The sequence below is a fragment of the Orbicella franksi genome, chromosome 6, assembly GCF_964199315.1.
Source record: "Orbicella franksi chromosome 6, jaOrbFran1.1, whole genome shotgun sequence".
NCBI classification, from domain to species: domain Eukaryota; kingdom Metazoa; phylum Cnidaria; class Anthozoa; order Scleractinia; family Merulinidae; genus Orbicella; species Orbicella franksi.
Window position 1 is genome coordinate 29,892,892 of NC_138150.1, and position 24,988 is coordinate 29,917,879.

The 24,988-nt window shown below is 38.2% G+C and overlaps 3 protein-coding genes across 3 annotated transcripts; all 3 read right to left on the reverse strand.

Moving 5' to 3' along the window:
* Window positions 1-4,015: 4,015 nt before the first annotated feature.
* Window positions 4,016-8,117, reverse strand: LOC145490794 (allatostatin-A receptor-like). Its single transcript, XM_081469889.1, has 3 exons — window positions 7,497-8,117; window positions 5,035-5,487; window positions 4,016-4,766 (listed from the first exon to the last, which is right to left on the reverse strand). Exons 1-3 carry the CDS (start codon window positions 7,769-7,771, stop codon window positions 4,379-4,381), a joined length of 1,116 nt encoding a protein of 371 aa, XP_081326015.1. The 5' UTR covers window positions 7,772-8,117; the 3' UTR covers window positions 4,016-4,378.
* A 2,917-nt stretch (window positions 8,118-11,034) lies between these two features.
* Window positions 11,035-15,413, reverse strand: LOC145490053 (galanin receptor 2a-like). Its single transcript, XM_081469160.1, has 3 exons — window positions 14,609-15,413; window positions 12,476-12,928; window positions 11,035-11,994 (listed from the first exon to the last, which is right to left on the reverse strand). Exons 1-3 carry the CDS (start codon window positions 14,782-14,784, stop codon window positions 11,598-11,600), a joined length of 1,026 nt encoding a protein of 341 aa, XP_081325286.1. The 5' UTR covers window positions 14,785-15,413; the 3' UTR covers window positions 11,035-11,597.
* Window positions 15,414-21,472: 6,059 nt separating this feature from the next.
* Window positions 21,473-23,673, reverse strand: LOC145490821 (allatostatin-A receptor-like). The gene is made up of 2 exons (XM_081469920.1): window positions 23,605-23,673; window positions 21,473-22,742 (listed from the first exon to the last, which is right to left on the reverse strand). The coding sequence occupies exon 2, from the start codon at window positions 22,723-22,725 to the stop codon at window positions 21,778-21,780; it is 948 nt and encodes a 315-aa protein (XP_081326046.1). The 5' UTR covers window positions 22,726-22,742; window positions 23,605-23,673; the 3' UTR covers window positions 21,473-21,777.
* Window positions 23,674-24,988: the final 1,315 nt, after the last annotated feature.

A 24,988-nucleotide genomic window follows, 5' to 3' on the forward strand; every position in this document is an offset into this window, starting at 1 on the left:
ACCATTAAATGCGAAGGCTCACCATGAATATTGTATCCACGAAACGGCCTTTAAGAGCAGTCTAGGACCCAGTCGTTCTCTTACTGTTCACGTTTAACTTCTCACGAAATTTCATAACTTCTCCGATTGACAAAGTCATTCTTAGGCCCTTAATTAACATTCAGTACGTTCGCCCTGCGAGGCCAAAAGAAGGCCTAGGGACTATGCTGTATACAAAATCGACGTATTCTATTATTTTCTTGCTATCTGTATTGCGATCTTTTACAATACATATACAAATATTATTACATTTTTAGTTTATATAATATATGTAGTATATTTCAGATAAGGTAACGTTTGTAATTTTGTTTTGATGAGACTGGAAGCTATATTTTTTTAAGGATCGAGGGCTTGGATTGTCGTTGTAAGCACTAAAAATGACCTTGTCTCGCTTTAATTGCTTCGTTGTTTCTAGTACAAAACAGCTTATTTCGTTATTTCTTTTAAAATTAAAGCGTCCGACTACAACTCGCCTTACACGAACCGCTAAAACGACAAATATTAAACACTGTCATTAAAGACATAAATGCAAGTGCTTCTAACCAGATCCAGTAAAGCGAGTTGATGTCGCTTTCGTTTGATCTAAAAGTTCCTTGACTGAAGAACTGGAACTGCTTTTCACAATATACCTCAGTTATTTGGAAAGCAGAAAAAAGCCATGACGCATAAGTTACGTCGCATCATGAATTTGAATAATTTTTGTTTATAAAATTCTATTTCAGTAATTTGTCTCGTCTAGTGACAAACACCTGCTGAAATCCTTAATTGCCATAGCAACTTAGAAAGTGAGAAGAAAATATTATTTGACATTGCACGTAATAAAAATTTTCAAGACATCGAGAAGACAAACGTTTCGGAAACAATTCTCGTCGCCTACAATGCTAAAATCAGTATTTCGTTCATGAATCGTTAAGGCTCATTGTAATTGAAACTTGACAAAATGGAGATTTCCTTGCTCTTAAGGAGTTGAAAGAGATGAGGGGCAATTAACTTTTCAAACGCTCTCTCAGCAATTAGCGTTGGCAGGATTCTTAATTTAACCTTTTTGTTTTGTCTCCTCAAGATCAGCGAGACTTCAACGCCGTAAAATTGAATGTCTTGTTCAAACGCTTGCTCAAGGTTTTCATTTCGCCAGCGTAGAGCAAACGAGAACTCTCAAGCTCTGTCTTCGGCTTCGAGTCATTGTTGTACACAGATCCAACGGTTTACATGTATATTGGCAGAAGAATGTATTTTAGAAAAAGCGAACTTGCTAATGACCTTTCTAATTCGCGCAGACGTTTTGGTCTGGCGACGTCAAATGACTTCTTGGTGAAGGGAACTGCAATCGAGAACCACAGTTTAAAGAAAACAGCTGCTAAAGAAAAAGGAATTACTGCAAGGGAAACGTTGAAAGACATGGCTATATCCAGGCCGGTTTCTTCTGGTTTTAAGGTGGAAATTGTCAACAAAAGACAAAGCCAAAGAGAAGGCAAAAATGCGCAAGTAAATATGACTACAGACATATCTTTTTCGCAATTTAAAAAGTACACAAGGGAATTGCAAAGACCACGGTCTCGCGCTAAATTGTTGAGGAATCCAGCAGAAGTAGCGCTGTATGATTTGTGTGCGAGTATGGAATATGAAAACAAAGCCCAAAGCCGAAAAGAATCCACCGACTTATGTAGAAAACAGATTGAATTTCCAGTACAGAGAAAGCATGCTGCAACACCGAACCGTCAAACTTCATCAGATATATCAAGTTCATCAGAAACCCAAGAGATGGTAGAGACGGGAAAAGATAAACGAATCGAGGACAGCCATTCAGGAAGCGACGGGGCTTGTCAGGAAAACAGAAGATTAGCGCGGGCTTGTAGTGCAACAGAAAGTGAAAAGAATGCAATCAAAATAAACGGTAAAAGCTACAGCATGGGAAGTACAGGGAAGCTCAAAGCTTTAAACTGTGCTTTAAGTCGTAGAAGCCATTCTGTAGACCAAGCAATCGAAGACCTGGACTACCAGACTGTAGATTATGAATACATATTCAGATTCAAGGCACTTCCTCGCCTTTCTCGTATTTGTGATAATTCTGTTATTGATGCAGTAGCAAAGGAGAACTCAGCCAACACAGTTGAAGCATTAAGCTTTCCTCCAGTACTTGGTTCAAGTTGGAAACTTAAAAACCGATATGTTTCGGAACTAAGTTTTAATCCGCCGACACCAGTGTTAAGAGAATATACGAGAATTTCGCAAGCACGGGTTGTCGATTTCTCTGATTTGACTCTTGGTAGTCAGGTACTGTAAAGAATTCAAATTTATTTCTTCCACAGTATCTTTTATCATTGTCTGACAGTTGCCTGCACAGTAAGTAGCTCTGGCAAATGTAAATTTTTGTGTTTCAAAACATGCAAAGCCAATACGAAATATTTGTTTACCTTTTCGATGGAAACTAATCTCGTTTTCTACTGATGTAACTCTCTTATTAGTATTGCTAAATAGTGGTAAATTGCAGCCTTGAATCGTTTAATTACTACCTACAATGAACTAAACGAATTCAAATCGGTGCCATTTTGAGATAGTGTTAATTATATCGAACGGAGACTGAGGCACGAAAAGGAATTAACAAGCTAGAACTAAACAAGCTTTGAAATTAACTGTGAAGCCGGGACGTGTTTTCATTTAACCGTCTTTGTTTTTAATTAAAGCATTCAATACAGTTCGATAAATATTTCACTTCTAATAAGCACTCGTAATTAAACAAAAGCCCTTTAATTGGGGAAGGTTAGTCTTATTTGACAGGATTTGTGATAAATTGTTTATCAACCTTGCGCTGACGTATCGCACAAATAAGAAAATCTTGAAATTATCTTATTGGCCATTTTCACAATAGAAGACGGACGAATCGTCTGAACAGACAAGTCATATCCGCAGAGAATTTTAGAAGGACAACTCACCTTGTATTGGTCGTGGTAAATTTAGATCTGGAAAGACAGCGAATTTGAAGGCAAGAGCCTGGCACTAACAGGCTTGGATACCTTGCTTTTCATCCTTCATTTCGATTTTGCAATGCACGAGCCATCACTCTATTTGCTAGTTCCATTTCCCTTAAAGAGACAGCCACCGAGATGCAACTATTTGTGATCTCTTCGTCTGGTGTGAATTGAAGTCGGACGTTTTACGACTTGTCCATCTAGACGAACAATAGACCTCAAAAAGTTAGAACGACTCAGCCCCCAGAATTTTGTTCGTCCTGTTTTAACACCAAGAAGACTTGTCCGTCTCTGGTATGAAAGTGGCCAAAGTGTCGCTTTTAGTCAAGAAATATAAAAGAGAAATGGTGGTGTTCTGAGCTTGCGCTTCTTCCAGTTTCACAAGCCCTGGCCTGAGAAAGTGCAACATACTACTTTCACTCATTTTTGTGCTCGGGATGTCCCTTCAAATTGTGCGCCGGAGAAACTTTGTGTTCCCAAAGGGATTTTTTAGTAGTATCTTAGGAAGTTACTTTGGATTATTTATATACGCAAAGTCGGTTTTAGGTCATTCTTTATAAACACGCTCCTGTACTGCGTAGTAGGTGTCATCAAAAGAATATCAAGGTAAGAGAGTGAATTCCCCATATAGGTACTCAAGGTAATCCCTCTTTAATCGCTTTTACTCGACTTTTCACCATATTTTCCGCCATTTTGTCTCAAGTAGTTGCGAGAACTTCGCTCGGGCTATTCACACGTCACGCGAGTAATACCATGTCTAAAACTAACTTAAGAGGGATTACCTTGGGTATAAAGCCTATATTGGGATTAACTCTCTCTCCTTGATCTTCTCTTGTTGTCACCTTTGTACCTGTGTGACTGCAGACGAAAGGTTTCAAAATACAAAATTTCCAGAATTTCCTACACCTCCCACAAGAGAGATATGAATATCCGCTATCATAGTCCATCAATTATTTTCACTTACGCGAGATTTGTCTAAATGCGTCAAGTGACTGAATATGGTCCAGCCAAAACGGAGGAATATCCCAGTGATATTCTCCAATTTTCAAAATTGTGCCTGTTGAGGAAAATATTTGAAGAAAACAAACGCAGAAATATGCTGAGATATTTGTTCTTAGAAATTATCTGTTCCTCAAAGTTCACAGTTTTCCTTCAGCTACGTCTCGGAAAACTGTTCGCTTCCGAAAATGATAGTGTCCGCGGACAAATATCCGAGCATATTTTCGCGCCAAATAGAAGCTATTGTTTATATAGCAGTGGGTGTTAGCATCCCTTCGTTAGATCCGGTATGAGCTACTAGACATGGCATGAAATGTCATCCGTTGGGATCAGCTTTTCAATAAAGACCTTAACTTTTGCAATTTTTATGTTTATTCACTCTGAGTGGTTTGATGACTCCTTTCTGACAGTCTACTTTCGATCCTGTTTTCTACAAAGTCTTCGTTTCTATATGATGTGACGTCTATGTCTCTTTGAATAGTAACAAGCGTGGTTGGTACAACAGTATTTCTTGAACACCGCGGCTTGCAACACTGCAACATGTTCTTCAAGCTGTTACTAAATGGGGTACTGTGTAAGCTGTACACTATAGGGTTGATGCACGAGTTAAAAGTGATAAGCAGAATTCCCAGTTGATCCGCTGGAGAATCCGGGGTCACGTAAGAGCTGAATTGGAGCAGAAGAAATATGACGCTGTTTGGAATCCATGTCAAAATGTAGATCATGCTAATGATTAGTGTCATCCGGGTTACTTTTCTCCTAGCAAGAGGGGAACAGAGAAAATTGGTAGCAGAAAAACAACAGTAAAAAACTGAGTATTTACCTTACTGATTCTGTCATAATCAACGTAGTGTCCAGAATTTTGAAATTTAATTTCACACTATCGTGATTTTGTTCGTGAAATCCTAGCTGCGGTTTCAGTCAACATTACTAGAGTACTGATGTTTCTCATAACAGGTAGGCCTAACTGGTTTTCATGCAAAGACACTGCACAAGAAAAATGCAATTCGATATTCAGCTAGCTTACCTTGCTTTCTGGGATTGAATTCTGCCCGTTGGTATATTCTTCCATAGCTTGCGGACAATCTGAATATACAGATAGCCCATAATAATCACAGGAACCAGAGCCGTGTTGAGGACCCACCAAATAGCTCTGGCTCGACCCAAGTAGGGATTAGGCCAATTTTGGTAACAGCGTCCACTTTGATTGCTGTAACGAAACAGCACAAACGTTGGAATGTTCCAGGCGAGTGCGTAAACCCATAAGGAGGTAACAATAGTTTTCAGTTTTGTAACTACCATTCCAGTCTGATGATGTAAAGGATATAGTACGGCATGATAACGCTCCACAGCAATCAAAACGAGGAACAGCACAGAAGCTAAAATCCCTGTCCACATGAATGACCCACTCGTCAGTAAACTGCAAACCGCATGGGCAGACGTACCGCGTAGTTTCTCAAAAGGGTTAATTATGAAAAACCTAGAGAAAGGTAATAAATAAATTCATACGAAATACTTATAATGATACGTCATGAAGCATATTTTTGAAAAGAATTGTAAACAGCTCTATAGGAAATTAGTAGAATCTACTAGTTTACTTATGCAAATACTAAAACCTGATTGGCTGAGCCATCGCAAACTATCGGCCATTAGCGCGCAGTGGTTTGATGTGATCAGCAAAATGACAACGTTTCTCGTTTCTCCAAAGTTTTGAAGGAACGTGTAGAAACGTTTGGACAATCAAATTCCTGAGGAGACTAAAATAATGACATTTGCGGTTTCTTGAATTTAAAAACTCGAAATTAATCGCTGAATGAAATCATTATGAAAATAATGAGCGCTTGTACACAACGGCAAATCATTTTCACATGAAAATTCAGTTTGCACGATTTTTCTAAAGCGTGAAGTTTAATACTTGAAATAATTGTTAAGTGTTATTTCAAGCAACTTTTAGTTGGAATTGTCTTCTATCTCGAACTTATAATAAATATCATTGTTAATTATAATTAATTACTCAATTTTACTTTGTTGACATTGGCCAAAACTTATCACACGGTAAAATCTTACCCTGACACTATGAGGCGATAGATTCCCACGGTTGACAATCAGACGATGTTGCCTGCTCAGCAAAATGGCCAATATTGGAATAGAAAATGCTTTTGAAGGCTCATTATTATTATTTTTTTATTTTAACCTAAGAGGATTCTTTGATGGCGGAAGCCACAAGTGCTCATGGAAGTTGCAAATTTCAATGAATGAAATCATATCGTTTTCGGTTTTTAGGTATGCCGCGGCTACAGGAAAATGCAGTAATGAACGAAAAGACCATAGAGTGTTTATGTCGAGGGCCTATATGTGCGTATTGTTGCATCGAGAAATTTTATATTCTACATAGCTACATATAAGCCCTCGAACTTCGTTCTTGAGGGGGCTAATATTTGTATTTTACAACATAAAATCTCCCGGGGCATCCATCAGCCTACAGGCTCTCCATGCACGAAAAAAAATTATTTAAATGGTAAATAGCTTCCATTTGATGGTCACAACATAGAATTTCTTTCACAGACTAAGACGTTAGCGGATGGAAACGATTTGCAGATGGGGAGAGAGTCCCCATTTGTCATGACTGGGGCAAGACACCAATAAATTCGTTAAATAGTGTTTTATGAAAATTCTTATAAAAAAGCTGCTACACTTAGCCAGTTCCTATATAGAAAGCTGTTGGATTTATTTTTTATTTTATATGTGATATATGTAACATGTCTGAGTGGAGTGCTATTCAGTGTGTAATCAAGTGAGTACTAAACAAAATCGCACAACCACAGTTTCAACGGCATGCATTAGAACTTAACTCGAAATCAGGATTAGATTAATCCAAGACTAATGTTATCGGTACAAAACTGTTTATACGAATATTGTTTGAGATGAGAAGGCATTTCGAAAAGATGTTTTTCTAATAAACAAAGATAAAAACAAAAATGTCTACGGGATTTTAATTATATTAACAGGAGCATCCTTTTGCACAAAGTAACCTGTAGAGTTGCCAGTCAAATTTGTCAAAGAGATCTACATGATAAGCCTAACTCTTCCTTTCGAAAAAGGATAAATTTTAATTTGTTAATGGCCCGTCGAAGCAGTAAAAAATCTTAAGAGAAGGAAGAGTTCTCGAGTTTACAAGAAACTAATAAAACTGCTGCTGCTCCTTCCAGCAGCGCAGTGGACGACAAACACATTGACGCTTTTTATGCAGTGAGTGGATGTCTTCGGGGCAGCACAAACTGAACAACACGCATGTTGAAATTTGATACCTTTCGTATGAACGAACAAAATAAATGTTTCGAAGTTTTCCCGTTCCGTGTACAAGTTATGTTTGCCTAAGAGGGTACTTGCTCGTCATAGCACACCATGCATAGTAACGATGCTCACGGAGACATAAGTGCAACATTGAAGGAGATACAGAGGAAGTACATGGAGGCAAGAATCACTAACCTGAATGTGGAGAAGACACCAACAATCATATCAGATATTGCCAGATTTACGAGCAGGAAGTTCATAGTTGTTCTCATGTTTTTATCTCTTAGAACAACAAGACAGACGAGCGAGTTCCCCAGCAAATTTACCACCACCATGACGGAACACAGGGAAATAACTGCTCTGCTAACCATGCTGACTACAATAGATGAACAATGACTGGCGCTAAAAAAGAGCTTTCCTGTCGGAGAGAGACAAAGTAAGTGATGAGCTGTTTTCTCAATAAGACACATTTTGCAAAAGTGTTAAACTTAAAATCTTTAAGGAGCCTGCAGACAGAATGCATTTACAAAGACATAAAAAGGAAGAGATTTCCCGATAATCTTTCCGTAATTCTTACCTAAACATAACACTGGCTGAAGTAAACCTAACTGGAAGCAATCTCAACTCTATGTTAACTAACTGTTAGAGCCTGAGTAAGATTGAAAATGAAATCGAACGTGATTAGGACTGGTTGTGTTCTTTTGACGTCTACTTGAAGTGAAAAAAAAAGGAAAGATATTAATCACATACGTGTCACATTGAACAATCACATCATACAGGAAACACACTGAAGGAGTTTTAATAAAGCACTTAATCTCGAACAATGAAAATGCAGTGTCATAATCAAATAAGTAGACGGCATTTGAGGGAGACGAAGAATGGCACAAAAATGAAAACAAGATAATGGAAAAATCTTTTTGACTCAAGAAATTGAGTGCTGTAACAGTCTAAGTTACAGTTAAAGCCCGCTATTTCGAACTCTCTGGGAAAACGAAAAATTAGTTCGAAATAGCGTGCGTGAGTTCGAAATAGCCGACAGTAAATGACTGAAGGGCAAATCCAAGGGAATCGTATTGAGGTCGAAATAACCGTGGATTCGACTTGAATAACTGGGTTCAAATGAAAGGGGTCCTATTGTAGCAAAGGTTTAATTAATTCGTGTTTTTTTTTCTCCAAATTACTCTCTCACTCACTCGTCCCCATTGATCCTAAGACGTTATTGTGGAAAAATAATGAACTTTAAAATATCCCAGGGCGAAATGAAATGAAATGAAATTTTTCTCATTTTAATAGAATGCATTAAACTGAAACGAATTTAGATTTTGTACCGAGGATAAAAGCTAGAGGTTTCCTTGGGAGGGCAGCTGGCGCGTTTGAGCAAGTTCCAAGGTATTGTACGTTGCTTTAATTTCCTTCAACTGCCCGAAGCTTGATCGATCACAATTTCATCTGATAAAATAGATTTACAGCCAGTTAATAAAGCATCGTTTTTCCTGCATACGTTATTTGGTGAGTACAGAAATAATTATAGAAATACCAGGTAAAATTATTTCTAGCTAACACAACACACTACAAACGAACATGAAATAACGAAATTGGTTATTGGAAATAAATTCAGTGTCAACGATTGTTTTGAATGAAACCTCAGGTTGTACGTAATTACGATATTCATTCAAGATTTAGGATGAAGTTGAAGTACTGCTCAATTGTTCACTAGCCGTGCCAAGCCTGGTGAAGCTGTCACCGGAACAATGGTTTGAAGAAATGTTGTGAAACTAGAAAATGTACCATTTTAAACTGAATCCAAAACAGTGTATGAGAAATATTCATTTTTTTTAATGTACTTATATTTTGTTTAAAAAGAAATAGAGCGAGCCGTGAAGCGATTTTTCGTATTGTTATAGAATGATGTTGATTCAATGACCACGTTACACAAGTATCGACCCTTCAATTGTTCCTTTTGACCATTTCTTAAGTGTCATTTTTTCTTCGTCGGTAACTTTGCAGCATATTCAAAATTGTGCTTGTATTAAGATAGGTTTGTGAAATTCAAAATGGTTGACACTGAAAATGTTTCAAACCCTCGTTTGGATAAATAAAAATGTAATTGTGTTTGATCCGTGATAAATTAAAGTTTGAACAGTAAATATCGAGCCGTTAATGTTATTCACTTAATACTCTGACCTTGCTATTCGCCAAAGACATAAAATTATTTTTTTTGCGCTGAAATTTTCGATTAACCCATGTTACAGTTAAAATCAAGGAAAAAGAAGATTATACATACCTCGATCAATTTTATAACCTAAATAGGTGCCAAGTTACTGATGTGGACCAGTCTTTCAGGGTTTAGTAAGAGAACAGTCATAATAAAGCCGCCATTATAAATTCTAAGGTTAAGTCATCTTTGTCAATCATTGCAAAGTAATGGGTCAGAGTCGACGCACATAAACACAATGAACTCAAGCCTAGTAATATTCTTGGCCAATCAGGAGAGGTAATTTGTAATTATTTATCATATTTACAAGCGATGACCATGGAAACACATACATGTGTTGAGACCGCAAAATGTGGTCGATTAAAGATCCGTATTGTCTAAAACGGCCCTGTTTCAATAAAATGTTTAATTCTGGTTTTTCTGTAAACAGCAAGATGAGGCATTACATGCAACAGTGTCGCTCTTCAGGGATAACTGGTTAGGAGCCTGGAATGGGCTACTCGAGGAGGACTTCTCCTCGTGTAGTTATTCAGTCGTTGCTTCGTGCTACAAAATTCTGTCATATCGATTATTTATCTGGATTCCCCGATCTCTACGTCTTTCCTGTGAACAAACCACAATACTGGAAACCAGAAATCCTTAAAAGTCATTCCAGCACTACCATAGATTTCATTTTGGCCTTTAAGCAGCCACATTACTTGCTTTTAAAACTCTTTTCCGGAAACACAACGTCTGAATGAGGACTGGGAGCATGCTGCCAGTGAGGGGGAATAGTATAAGTTCTTTGTCGAATTTGACACAGTAATATTACACGCTTTAACAAGTACTTCTCCGTGTGGTGGTGTAGTGTATTATATTGATACTCCCCCTAGATGTAATACCAATCCATTCCACGTTGAATCCCACGTCAATACATACACTTGATCGGAGGGAAAACGCTGTGAATTTAAAGAGTTTTGCCTAAAAAGGAAACACAGAGAAAATGGCCAAGCTTGGGATCAGAACTACCACATGACAAGTGTTCAAAGCCACTAGGCCTCTACCTTCCTATCGCTTTGAAATGATTCTTAGGAAAGGCACCCAATTACACCGCACAGTGGTAAGTTAAAAGATTAGTATTATAAAGCAATGGAATTTGATAGCAACCGGTTCTTACATTCAAAACTGGCATGATTCAAAAGATCCCTACGCTCGTAATTTGCTTCTTGTATTACACTGTAGTCCGGACTGGAGGTGAACATGTTTTATGTTTGACGAGTATATATCATCGATCTTAAATTCGTTCTGCGGGCAAACCACATTTTCATCATAAAACAATTCAGTACTGAGATTTCCTGATTAGGACTTGTCTGTCCCTTTTATGAGTTAAATCAACCTGTTACTAGTAGAGCGGTGTTCAGTTACGTGTTGAAAGTAATCTAGCAATTACTTTGGCTTTGGTTTTGGTTTTACTACGGTTCAAGATTGGCTGAGTAGTCTAATTGGTAAGTAACTGGTTTGGCTTTCGTTTTACGACACTCAATTGAAAACCGCTCCGATATACCTACGTCATAAATAAATTTATTCCACAACTTTTGAAAACACCCACTGCAAAAACAAATCCTCTAACAATAGAAAAAAAATGGCAGTGGGTTTTCAGTTATCGTACAAGCATGGTCTAATCGTGCAATACTTGAACTCTTTTAGCAACAAACTGGCTGGACGTGGATAATAATACACTAGTAAAGGTTCATAGTGCCGAACTAACGGAGTCCAAATTTTTAAATACTTTATAAGAAGTACTGAAAATACCAAGAATTGTTGAGCGTTGTAATAACATAGAATTTTTTTGCTCTCAGCAAGCACACAGACTCGTAGAGGCTTCAAAAGTAAGTAAGTAAGTATGTAGGAATCAACCCAAGGAATCAAACATAGCATGTCAAATCTGCAATCTCTAGCTGAGAGAGAATGTTTAAAAACGGTATTGCGCTAATCGGTGGTTAACTGGTAGAAAATGACCGAACTTTGACTTGGTTGTCACTTCGCATTAGCATGATGGACATTTCTCTCACCACTATATCTATGGAAATAAATTTCAATGGTTATTCTGTCCGAATGCTTTGTTGACTCCTTTCTGACAGTCTGCTTTCAATTCTGTTTTCTACAAAGGCTTCATTCCTATATGATGTGACGTCTACATCATCTTCTACACGTGGTTGTGTATCGGGCGGTGTTGGCCTAATAATGTTCATTTTACACCGTGGTTTACAGGACCAGATTATGTTCTTTAAGCTCTTACTAAATGGAGTGCTGTGTAAGCTGTATACTATAGGATTGATGCACGAGTTAAAAGTCACAAGCAGAATTCCCAGCTGATCCGCTGTAGAATCCGGGGTCACGTAAGAGCTGAATTGGAGCAGAAGAAATATGACGCTGTTTGGAATCCATGTTAAGATGTAGATCATGCTAATGATTAGTGTCATCCGGGTTACTTTTCTTCTGTTGAAGGAAAAAAGAAACTTGTTATACCAAGGATATCAGATAAATTCCAATTATGTACGAGCAACGAAGCAAACAAAAATAGTCAGAACTCAGTAGTACACATGTATGCAGCTAAACATAGAAATTACACCTTGATAAAAAGCTAACCTTTCTCGAGTCAGATATAATTTAGACTCCCAGAAGAGCTATTCAGACATTAAGCCATTTTCTAAAGTGTACTTATACCGGCAAAGCTCCGCGTATGTGTTACACGTAAATTTAACCCTAGACTTTTAACGTGAAATTCTGTTCAGAATAAATTTCACTAAGTTTCAGTTTGGACCTTGTTTGAGAGGTGATTCCTAGTTACCTCAAGTGCACGCCCACCTCGTTTGAAAAGGCTAGTAAGAAACTCTCTATTAAATCTTCTTTCAAAGCTCATTGATACTCGTACTTTATTTGATCCAAGGCTTTCCACCCCCCACTCCGCCCTCTTTACCTTGCTTTTCCATACGAAACAGATGCCGGTTGCTCTGTACTCCATAGTTTACGGATGATCTGAGTGTAGAGATAGCCCATAATAATCACAGGAACTACAGCGGTGGTGAAGACCCAGTAAACAGCTCTAGCCTGACCGAGGTAGGGAATGGGCCAGGGTAGAAAGCAGCCCCCAGTTTCCTCATTATAGCGCCGAAAGGAAAACGAGGGAATATTCCATAAAATGGCGTAAGTCCAACAAACTGCAATTATAACATTCAGTTTTTTAGTTACTAGTCCAGTCTTGTGTTGCAACGGGTGCAATACAGCGCAGTGTCTCTCTACAGCAATCAGCACGAGGAATAACATAGAGGCCAATATCCCCGTCCATATAAAACTTCCTCCAGTTAACATACTACAGATAACGTCAGCGCCTGTTGTGCCTTGGTAATTTTTGAAAGGGTCATCAAGAAACCTATGAAAAAGTACAAAATTTGTTGGTTAGTGCAGAGGAATTAGTCACGTATAACAAAGCTTTACTAGCTTTGTTGCTGTAACATTCGTACGTTAAGTTTCTCGCGGCCCACTGGGACAAATCATTTGCACCCCGCCCGCTTATAATTATAAATTTTGTATCAACAATTTCTTCGTTAAAATAATAGCTTGTAAATTCCATCAAGCAAATAGCCGTGCATCGCGTATTCAGGATCTGTTCTATTTCAACTTTATCATTCTGGTGGAATTTCTGTAAGTCGCGTTTCTGTTGGTTTTCCTTATTAGCCTAGCTTCCTTTTTTACTGACTGTTGTTCTCATTAATTTTCTATTTGGTTGTCATTTTATTCGTAGTCAAACTCGTGTTCGTGTAATCATACACAACATATACAGAATGGTGGCTCTTGGCTTGCGAGAGACAAATCATTGTTTTTTTCTCGGAAACGAGTACCGGGACCTAACGATTTTTTATATAGTTTGAATGCAGAGATCACCTTCTTTCTATACAGTGAATGTGGACCAATTTCTATTGCAGAGTAAAAAATTATCACGCAAAATGAGAGCATAGCTAGCACTCGTAAAAGATAAATGTGGCCCTAGAACACTGCGTGCTTGGAACGTATAGCATCCCTGTGAACTAACTATGAGTGTCCTTATCATGAAACGTATATCAAATTGCTCCTTAACATTTATGCAATACATCCATTGTTGTATTTCTCGCTTAACTTTCTCCCTATTTTTCTGCCCTCCTAAAGCGTAAGGTGAATGGTTCAAATATAACGGTTACTGAAAGCAGATAATTTCAGGAGTTATGGGGTTTGTTGAAGGTCCTCCTGCTCCTAAACGAATATGGGGACCCCCCTTTTTATTTCAAATTTTAAGTTCTCTTGATATAAGCAGCCAACAGGCAAAGTTTGAAAGAAAATCTATTGTGAGTTCTATTTCGATGGAATTACCTTAAACTCAATGGCGTTGATAACAGTTGCAATATATATTTAGTGTTCGCTCTCCCCGTGGGACAAAGCGGAACAAATTATAATGATGATTATGCTGTTGATGATGATAATGACGATAATGACGATGATGGTGATGATGATGATGCAGTTTTGACGCGTCACATTGTTTGAAGTTTATCCTTGACAAAATAGCTTTGATCTTTGCAGAAATGATTATGATATAGGATTTTGTTCGACTTTTATGAAGTAAATAAGATACAATGCCCTCGCTGATGGGTCAATAGAATTGGTCTATTGTACCGGTATTCACCAGATGACCGATAAGGTGTTTTGATGTTTCAACAATGTAGGCAGCGTCCACACCACGCCGAAGGAATTTGAAAACGCAACTTAATTTCTACGGTTAGGCCTACAGTATACACTAATCCGTCACCAAAACAGAGTTTCGAAAACGCTCTTCAAACCGGAGGAATTTGAAAACGTCGGATTTTCGTTTTCGTGTGGACGGAGAACATTTTGAAAAAGGAGCTTTTTGAAAACGATGACGTCACGAAAATCATGTGATTCCCTGACCGAGTTTTCCTCAAACACAAATCCAAAATGACCGGTGATTGTTGCGTTTTTAAATTCCCCCGGCCTAGTCTGGACGATGTCTTAGGTGTTCGTGTCTGTCGTGCGCTAAGCTGGCTCATCTGAGCTCACTAACCTGAATGTGGAGAAGATACCGACAATCATGTCGGATACTGCCAAATTTACCAGTAAGAAATTCATGGAAGTTCTCATGGCTTTATCTTTCAGTACCACAAGACAGACGAGCGAGTTACCAATCAAATTAATAGCAACCATGACCGAACACAGGGAGATAATAACATTAGACACCATGTTGATTCACAGTTGCATAGTCAGTGTTACGCTGTCCTATTGGAGAAAATAGTTTGGAATTAAACATTGGTCAGAAACGTAAGTTTTAATTATACTCAGTCGCATAATCGTAATGGACGGCTAGACACTTTTGACCCGGTGTGAACACGGTATTAGTTTGCAGTTTGCTTGAATTGTTGCTGTAGACAATATTACACACTTCTGTAATTTACTCACTTTTCAGTATTGTACCGTGATTACAAGCATGGAACTGAGGCAATGATGAGACTAAGGTAAGCCAGTTTTCGATTCCTACGACTAAAAGATAAAATCTATTCGACAGCCGTTTGATAAAACGTGAAATCCCATTGCCGTTATGACCTAGTGTAGGAGTTTTCATCGTCCAGAGCTCTCTTTTCTTTTTGTGATGTGGGGTATAAAATCGAGATACTTTCAATATTACAGCTGCTCTACACTAAAAACACTACATGCACACTCGGTGCAAATTACACAAAACAAATACTTCCCTCAAAGCTACATCAATTGCACTGACCGTAATGACATTTAGCCAAAACCGCCGATTACTGCGAAGTTTCTCAGCTCGCGTTAAGCGAAAGCCGCAATCCCACCAATCTGAAACGGTTTCGTTAATGTGCTTACATTCTGAACTTGTGGGCCTTGTCGGCACACGCAAACCCTATGTACTAAATCCAGGTTATTTTTAAAAACCAATTAGCGGAGTCCATTTGGATATTTGGATGAAGGTATTCGGCTCCGAAAGACCATATATCACATGCTCTTAAAAGCAACGTCATTTCGACCTGTGATCAAGGACTCAATTTCTGTCATAATTTGTCTCGCTTCATCAGTAGTGCAGAGTAACTCAATATACAAATTTGACTAAGGGACATGAAACTAATTGACTTTGAAATCTTTTGCACGCAACATATATCGCTTAAAGTTTGAAGTCACTCTGCAAGCCTATTTGCTACCAAAATCTCTTTTTGATTTTATGATTGCTTCACAACAGGATTTTTAGACTAAACTGAACTTAACGAAACTAATTAAACGAACTAGACAACAGGTAATTGCAAACGACAAAAAACTATTTTTTATAAATTATTCTTTGACAGGTTTACAGAGACAAAATCAATATTAACGGCAATCCATATCAAATGTGTAATGAGACGCAATTTTATATGTTATATGTCTATTTTCTGACCAAACTTGCCATCAGTTAAGAGTAACAAACATGTCTAGAGATTAAAATGTTATCATGTACAATGTAGCACGCGCATAAGTTTTAAATTTTTATAGATTCATTCCAACATTATAACGGTTTTTTGCGATGTTTTGTAACGGTCTGTTGTGACGGTTTATTGCGTATTGCCCAATCATATTGTTTATGTGTATTTTTGTATTTTAGTAGGCTTCAGTGTCAGGATGGAATAACTGATGAATGGGCTAACTTTGTGTTGGCCTGCGAAACAGAGCTGTTTTAAATTCCATACGTACTCAAGATCTGAGTAGTCTTTGAACATATTGTATTGTATACGGATTAATGTGTTTTCAAGTACACTTGGGCCTCTTGTCTGAAAATAAAAGGCCACCGGGAACTTAGAATACAGCCATTATCGATATTCACACTTTGATTTTTTCAAAGAGGGCATGGGATGTGATTTGCATTCTAAGTGGGACTTGAAGTAAGGTGAAGAGCCGTAGTGATGGTGAAAACGCTTTTCTATTCCTTAAAATCCAAACGAATAACCAACCAATCATGGTTCCATTTATTTCGTATTACCGTGCAAAGTATAAAGTCGTTATTTCTCATTCAGATTTAATTTTTGCTATCTGAGAAAAGAGCAAGGCAAAATCGTGCATATAATTCATGTTAGGACACATTTAGTCGCCTTCCCCTTCACCCCTTAAATGCTAACCGCAAGCAAACAGCAGTAAATAAATGCTAACCGCAAGCAAACAGCAGTAAATAAATGCTAACCTTAAGCAAACGGCAGTAAATGAAAGCAAACTATATATGTGTCGTACCATGAATTATATACGGCCAAAATAGTTCAAAAACAAAAACATAAAGAAACGTTCTATTACTGATAATACCCAAAATATCCCATCTGGCCAGTGCTCCGGGCAGTTAAATTGTCGTCTCCATGATATTGAGCCACAAAGATGAGCGGCAAAATGAAAATGACGCCGTAAAGACAGCTCGCAGCTTGTAATTAGAACAGTAGTTAATAGAGTCATCGTTGGTGAGCTTCCAGCCATCGCAGAGCGGATGAACGACTTCAAAGTAACGTTGAACAGCTACAACTACCAATGAATAACGTTGAAACAGCGCCAACACCCAGATAAAGTTTCCATGGACGTAATGGACATCTTCAACGCTATTTTGACGGAAACAAATTTCAATGGCTATTTATTTAACTCTGGTGGTTTTGTTGACTCCTTTCTGACAGTATACTTTCAATTCTGTTTTCTAAAAAGTCTTCATTTCTATATGATGTGGTGTCTACATCATCTTCTTCTGTGTATCGGGCGCACTTGGTGCAAAAATACTCATATTTTACACCGTGGTTTACAGGACCAAATTATGTTCTTTAAGCTCTTACTAAATTGACTGCTGTGTAAGCTGTACGCCATAGGATTGATGCACGAGTTAAAAGTGATAAGCAGAATTTCCAGTTGATCCGCTGGAGAATCTGGGGTCACTTGTGAACTGAATCAAATCAGAAGAAATATGACGGTGATTGGAATGCATGTTATGATGCAGATCATGCTAATGATTAGTGTCATACAGGTTACTTGTCTCCTGGCGAAGAAAAAAAAGATACCAAAGGCATCAGATAAATTTAAATCTTGTACAAGCAGACCACCAAACAAAAACAGTCATAACAGGAAAAACAAACAAACAAAGGAAACAAAACAAGCGAAAAACAACAAACCAAGTGGGTTTATAGCCTGAGATAGAGAGCGGATGTATAAATAGTCAAGTCAGATGGCTCACTATAGCTATGGACGGTTTACACCTACTGAAGGCAACGGCATACAGAAATTTCACCTTACCAAAAACTAACCTCTCTCGAGTCAGAGATAATTTCGAACGAGCGAAATGCCATTGAGGCCAACCAGAATGTTGTTCAGGTTTATCGGAACACCCATTTGTTATTAAGGCTATCCGAAGGGTCCCTTACTTTTGGTATCTTACTTTCTTTTCCGTTTTGTGGGAATTTCCGACTTCCAATGTGTAGGTAGTTTTCCCGGTGTCTTGTGGACTTTGCAGTCGAATCAGTCGTTGTCATAAGTGAAAGCAGTGTCAAGGAAATGGTCGGGATTTTCTTTGTCAATGAAAACAATGTTAGGATGGTAATTGTTAAGTCGTTCAAGCAGATCATCGGGCTTATCTTTTCTTGCGGTGACAGCTACATAGGTGAGACCATGAGAAATGTGCAGGTGCGATTTGATGAACACACTAACAGTTGTAGCGACTCTGAGCCAGGCCGCCATCTACGTGTGAATCCTTCGCATTCTTTTAGCTGGCGCATACTTTGCAAGGCTCAATCCACTACAAAGCCGCGTAGAATCCTCGAAGACCTAATGATCCAACAGTGGAAACCATCTTTAAACAGACAGGTTCATTGCTACATCGCGAAACTGTTCCCATCGGGAATTACGTAACTGATTTTAGCTGACGGTCTTTACTTACCTTGAAGATGACCTAGTGTCGAAAACGTTCGGTGTTTTCCACTTTTTAACTTTAATAGCCTTGAAAATAGAAATATTTTTAAAACCAAAGCGAATATTATGGACCTCCAAACTAAAAACAATTCATATACAGCAAGCTTGAATAACACAAAACAAATACTTCCTCAAACTGAGCTACATCAAGCACTGACCTCATAAAGGCTAGGCTGCGAGCAGGCGTTCATGCGTTAGGACAGGAGCAAAGTCGATGAGCAAAGTCGTGAACTTGAGTCAGCGAGCAAAGCGAGCAGCTGGTGTAGAGCCTCTCGCTTCGTTCGCCGACACCAACGGTGAGAGCCTGCTCGCAGGCTACATAAAAGCTTTAGCCAAAACCGCCGAATACTGCGAACCTTTCACTTAGCTCTTATAAAGCTGAAACGTTACTGCGTACTTGTGGGCGCTTATCTGCACAGACAAACCCTATGTGATTATAACCAATTAGCGGACTCGATTTGGATATTTGGAAGCCCAGGAAGACCGTATATCCTATGGCAATAAAAGGAACGTCAAAGGCTCTTCATAAATAGCTGCCAATTACAAAATGTTTTGTAAATATTAAAATTAGCCTTATCATGACCCCGTCATAAAAAAAAAAAAAAATTATAATTCAAAATAATTTTAACACTCAAACGAAGTTAGTGAGGCTAATTTAAATGCACACGGCAAAAGAATTTTAAATTGAAAGCCATTTTATATGAAAAGGGTCTGCATAGACCTGTGACCAAGCACTCAAATTTCTTATTTAATAATCTGTCCTTCTTCGCCAGTGGAGCAGAGTAACTCAATATATTACGAAAGTTATTGACTCTGAAATCTTCTGCACGGAACGTGTTGTTTAAAGGTTAACGTCACTGGGTAACTCTATTTGCTACCAAAATCGATCTTTTGTCGATTTAATGATTTCTGTAAGGTAAGATTTTAAACCCGAAGTTAAACGAGTTAAGGAGGGAACTAGTAAATTCCAAACGTATGTGCAACCTCGGGCCAAGCATTCGCATTAGCTAGAGCCAAATTGTGATATGGCATTTTTCAGCAAGAAGAATAGTTCATGTCGTGTGATTTTGTTAACATAATCTTAGAAAACCAAAATAACAACAATTTATTAAGGAATTTCCATAACAATACATGAAATTATCTATTTAAACTAAAGAAAATATAATAACATCCAAAATAAAATTCAAACAAATGTTATTCAGTTTGCAATGGAAAATGTCATGTGTAAGGGACATTGCTCGGAAATAAAAGCAGCAGTTGATTGACATAAAGTAGGATCCATGTCGCTAAAGAACAAAATTTCGGGTCGAGCAACATTATGGTAGATTTTTCTCTGTTCTAGTAAAGTTTTGATTTGTTGGAAAACATCATTGCTTCACCAGGGTTGTCACTTAACTATGAGGTAGCGGGAAAGGTGCTCGGTCACAGTCTGAACAAAGATTAACAATAAGTTCCAAAGTCTAAGGCACCGCTATATTTCTTTAATGTATATTCACATTGCAAAGAATTACTAATATGACCTTCGAGGAAGTCCGCTGAACGGAATGTCCTGCAACAGAGGGCTCGCCTTATGTGCTGGCGAAACTTGGTACTGTGCAGAGCATAAATAAATGGGTTCATGGCTGAATTCACGCCTACACCAGAGGTAACATAAGGAAGTGAGCCATATTCATAAAGATTCGGCCAACACGGTGTAATTTTCTTATAATACTAAAAGAAAAATTTTCGGATTTCTTCCAACCAAAACAATCGATATAAATAGCTTTTTGTTTAGATTAAGGTCTAAAAGAGAATAAATTAATCTGCATATTGTCTTTGGACGTTTTTGGCATTTTTTTTTCTGCCGTATTTATTTTTTTTTTTGTCTTTCCCAGCCTTTCAATCCACTATTTACAGATGCATTGCTGAAGTTTCAAACGAGAATACAGCCACGTGCGATTTGGATAACACTTCTTGATATGAAGAGAAATAATAGGAAATCAATTTTTGAAGGAAATACAGAGAGTTAAAGTTCTACTAAAACAATCATGTCAGTCGCTCTTGATTTGGCCTTGGGCCTCATCTGCCGTAACCTCGTTGAAATGATGAGCGAATGCCCGTGGACAATCTCGATGTCATAAGGTTATGCTTAGTGAAGACAGCATTCCACTGAGAACGTTGGCTCAACTACAGTGAATTCGCTGATGACTTTTAATGAACGCACCACCGATAAATTTATAGGAGTTCTTTTCTAATCAAAAGTTCCCTTTTATCAGTGCTTTTTACAGGTAAAGTACAACCAGCACCGTAGCGGTAGATAAAGCTAGAGACCGAAAAAATTCCATTCAAGCTGGCTACCCAAGTTGCAATGATAGTATACTGCATAATTATAGATTACTAGCACAACAATTGAGATGTCAATAAATATATCTATCATACATTGTAGTCACCATCTGTATTCTCATTGGCTAAAAGCCCACAGTTAATTCTGGGAAACAGCGCAACCTACAGATTATTCACTAACCTGCTAGCAGATTAGTGAATAATCTGTAGGTTGCGCACGCACTGCATGATTTCTAAGATTAATGTTTAAAGGACAGTAAAGTAAAAACATGGCTTGTCGAAAATAAACTGCGTTCGATGCGATAATGCGTTTGTCGTTATTTTCTTTAAAACAATGTACAATAAAACAATTTTCAGATTCGGTTTTTGTGACATCCGAAATAATCAAGGTCTCGGTTAGTGTAATCAGCCTCAGCCTTCGGCTAATAACACTTAGCTCGACCTTGATTATTCCGGATATCACAAAAACCTCCTCCAATAATTGTTTAGAAACCAGTCCATACTCAACTACAGAGTTAGCCTGACGACTCGACTCTCTTTGGTTCTAATAAATAATAATAATAATAATAATAATAATAATAATAATAGCATAATTTTATTTACCGCATGCTTCTAAACATCCAGCAGCGCTGTACAATTTCCTAATAAAACCATATCCAAATAATTAACATAATAATAAGTAAATAAACAAAATAGTATTCAACGTACGAGTTCACACTCATTTTTGTATGAAAACGACCAATATAGAAAAGAATTTAACATCCCTACTAAGTCACAATTAAGGCAGAATAATTAAGTTTATATGGTTCCTTTGATCCCTTTTACACTGATTATTATTTTTGGCCGTTACTTCCCCTTCATAGCACTGTTGTAACTTCATTGTCTTTTTAAATTTAGCAGTATTTTAATTGAGTTTATTGTTGAGATTTTGTCCCCAAATTTCTATGGAATTCGAAGATAATCCGCTGGCCGATAGTCTCTGCAACACAGGGCTACTTTAATGTGCTGGCGAAAGTTGGTACTATGAAGAGCGTAAATAAAAGGGTTCATGGCTGAATTCACTCCTACAAGCACAACAGAGGTGACATAAGGTACTGAGCCATATTCATAGAGATCTGGTCTATACTCTGACAACATGTATAACACCAGATTTGGTAACCAACACACTGCGTACACAATACTCACGACTGCTGCCATTTTGGTCACTTTCCGCCTTGCTTTGATTCTTATCTGTTCAGATATCAGCGTGGCGCGAACACCACTTTTCCAAAGCTTACAGAGCAACCTTAAGTATAAAAATGCAATGGTTCCCATGGGAATTGCACCAAAGGCAAAAAAGCAGGCAACTGTGTAAACTTTGCCTAATTTGTGCTCTTCCCTGAGAGTGCTATTTGACCAACGTTCGACGCAGTGAGTAACTCCATCTTCATGTCGGACCACAAAAAACAAGGGCAGGTTGAAAAATATGGCATAAAGCCAACTTGCCATTATAACAGCAACTAATCGTCGATTAGTAAGTCGCAGGCTCTTGTTGAGGGGATAAACGACCGCAGTATAACGCTCAAAGGCTACTACTACCAAAGAGAACGTGGACGCAGCCATGCCGACCCAAACGAAGTTTCCACCAGTGATAAACATGCACATGTAGTCTCCTGTGACGCCTGATGGATGCTGAAATGCCCAATTAACGATGTAATCAGGAATGATAAAAAGTGCCACCATCATGTCCGACACTGCCAAATTGACCAGCAGGTAATTGATTGGTGCTCGCATGCCTCGGAATCGGAACACAACCAGGCAGACCAAGCCGTTGCCAAGGAGATTTAGCAACACTACCACAGAGAAGGCAACTGTGAGTGCTTTATCTGCCAACGTCAGAGAGGAGATCATTGCCTCCCTTTTCAGAGCTATGGGTGTTGGAAAAAATTGGCATCAGAAACCACATGGAACCACTTAGAACCACATATAAATAGCAAAAATCGACTTTACTTTTACTTCGGGAATAAAACAGAACAAAACAAACAAAAACAACAAGAAAAACAATAAACGATCTCATAAGGGATAGCAAGGGATTTCATAAGGGATATAGGGTACTTCCCTACATTGCTTCTACAGGGACTGGTATGTTTGTCCTCGCTGCCCTAAACAGGAGCTGCTTCAAAACAAGAAACATAATTCTTGCTTTCAGAAACGGTATTTTGTTGCACACAACAAGGCAGCCCAGATCGCGATAAAAATGACGCTTAGGGCCTGGAATAGACCAGGAGTCCACGGAAACAGATTTGGAATGTGTAACGCTGAGATGGCGTGACAAGTTAAACGGAAGAACCGTGAAAAACGGTCGCAAGGCCATGACGAAATTATCGTAGCTAGTGCTGGGGCTCAATCTGATTGTGACAATTATAACTTAAGCTTGTAAAGAGTTCCTCTCTGTTTCTTAACCGAATTGCTGATGATAGTCCTTTTTTCTAAGCTTGCAAGTGTTGACTTTGTCTTCGCGACATATTCTACATAAACACGATTCCAGGAAATGTCAGGGATGACGATGAGCCTAAACATTTATATCAATACCGATCAATAGCAGTTAATTGTAGAGATATGTAGGAAATATAAGATGTCGCATTGGCTATGAGAATACCAAGCAACTGGAGTGGGAACTAACTGTCCCTATCTTCAGTCGAAGATATGACAAACTGCAGGACGGACTAACTTCTCGGAATCCCTTCGTTTACATTCAACATTAGATATTACCAGCGTGATTACATTTACCTTGATTCGAAGCGCCGTTTCCTGAGAATGCGCCTCTTCTTCCTTTCTTCAATTTCACCAGAAAAGCGACATACTCGACATACTCTTTCCTAAGCTGACATGACTACGTGCCATGATGAAAAAGCAAACTGAAACTTTTAATATTTTTAATATTTTATAGTCTATTATGTTGAAACAATGTTCGTCACGTGTTAAAGCGTGGCGCATCCGGTCACGCAATTAATGACTGCTTTCTTTGTTCAACTCCAGGACAGATTTTCGTTACCACTGGAGTCAAACTTAATGAGGTGGTTCATAATAATTTGTGGCATTTTTTCAGCGCATCTACCCTGATGGATGAATGCTAACTCTCGATTTTAGTTGATAATCATTGGTGATCAATTTGAAGTTTTTTGCGTGACGCAAAGTGTTACCATAGCGGCAAAATAACTCGTTAAAAACAACACACGTAATTAATTGAAGCTTCTGGACTTATTACTCAAATATGAGCGTACGTGATGACATCCTTTTCTTTGTGGCGAAATGCTAAAAATAATAAAAAAAAAAGAGAATAAAGACAGAAAATAAAGAAAAAAATTAGCCCGCGTAGCAAATTGGAGGTGCGCGCGACCAGAATGCGTACGGGAACGCTTGCTATGCAGGTAAAGAAAAAAAAATTGAAGGAAAGCAGAACAAAACACAACAAAATGAAAACGATCACAGCAACAGCCCCAGGCAAAACAAAACAGCACTTGTGGCTAGGCGGCAGTTTGTCATGCAATAAACGAAAACAACAACCATGGAAATATTCTTCTTAAGTTCTTCCTCTCTCAATTGCCCAATCAGCATTTTTCAAAACTGAATAAACGTTTAATTAGTTAAACTTTTTCTAAAAGGCTGCTGCAGTCTTCGTAAAAAAAAAAAAACTAATTTAATTTCGTTTTCAGTCATGATTATATCGGCATATCCATTTCCGCCACTCGCTTCTTGTTCGCTTCCGTAGCACCTGCCGGCAGGACTGACTTCACCTATGAGACAGGAAAAAGTTTCTTACTTATTTATACTTTTAAGAGAGCTCTATCAGACTGGGAATGTAGCATTGGTGAACATCAGTTTCAAGTTGCTATTGTCCTAATAAAACATCACACTCTTTTATCTTTCTGCAAGAATATTGTTTTTCCCGCCCAGGCTGAATATTCTTATTTTTTTAAAATCGATTTTAGGCTGAAAATGTTCTTGAGAAAATTTTTAGATTATGACGTATAACATTCCGTTTTATTGACTTTGATGGCGTTGAAGTGATTTTGGAGCAAGACTGTTGGCAACAAAGTCTGGCAGGACTCACATAACTTTTTGCACAAATGTTACTAGTATCTCTATACATCTAGTGCTGTTTTTGTTGTGT

Coding starts and splice junctions, on each gene's coding strand:
- LOC145490794 (XM_081469889.1), bottom strand. CDS start 7,771: ATGTGTCTTATTGAGAAAACAGCTCATCACTTACTTTGTCTCTCTCCG. Junction 5,488..7,496: donor GGTGTCTTCTCCACATTCAG/GTTAGTGATTCT, acceptor ACCTTTCTCTAG/GTTTTTCATAATTAACCCTT. Junction 4,767..5,034: donor ATTCAATCCCAGAAAGCAAG/GTAAGCTAGCTG, acceptor CCCTCTTGCTAG/GAGAAAAGTAACCCGGATGA.
- LOC145490053 (XM_081469160.1), bottom strand. CDS start 14,784: ATGGTGTCTAATGTTATTATCTCCCTGTGTTCGGTCATGGTTGCTATT. Junction 12,929..14,608: donor GGTATCTTCTCCACATTCAG/GTTAGTGAGCTC, acceptor ACTTTTTCATAG/GTTTCTTGATGACCCTTTCA. Junction 11,995..12,475: donor GTTTCGTATGGAAAAGCAAG/GTAAAGAGGGCG, acceptor TTCCTTCAACAG/AAGAAAAGTAACCCGGATGA.
- LOC145490821 (XM_081469920.1), bottom strand. CDS start 22,725: ATGATCTCCTCTCTGACGTTGGCAGATAAAGCACTCACAGTTGCCTTC.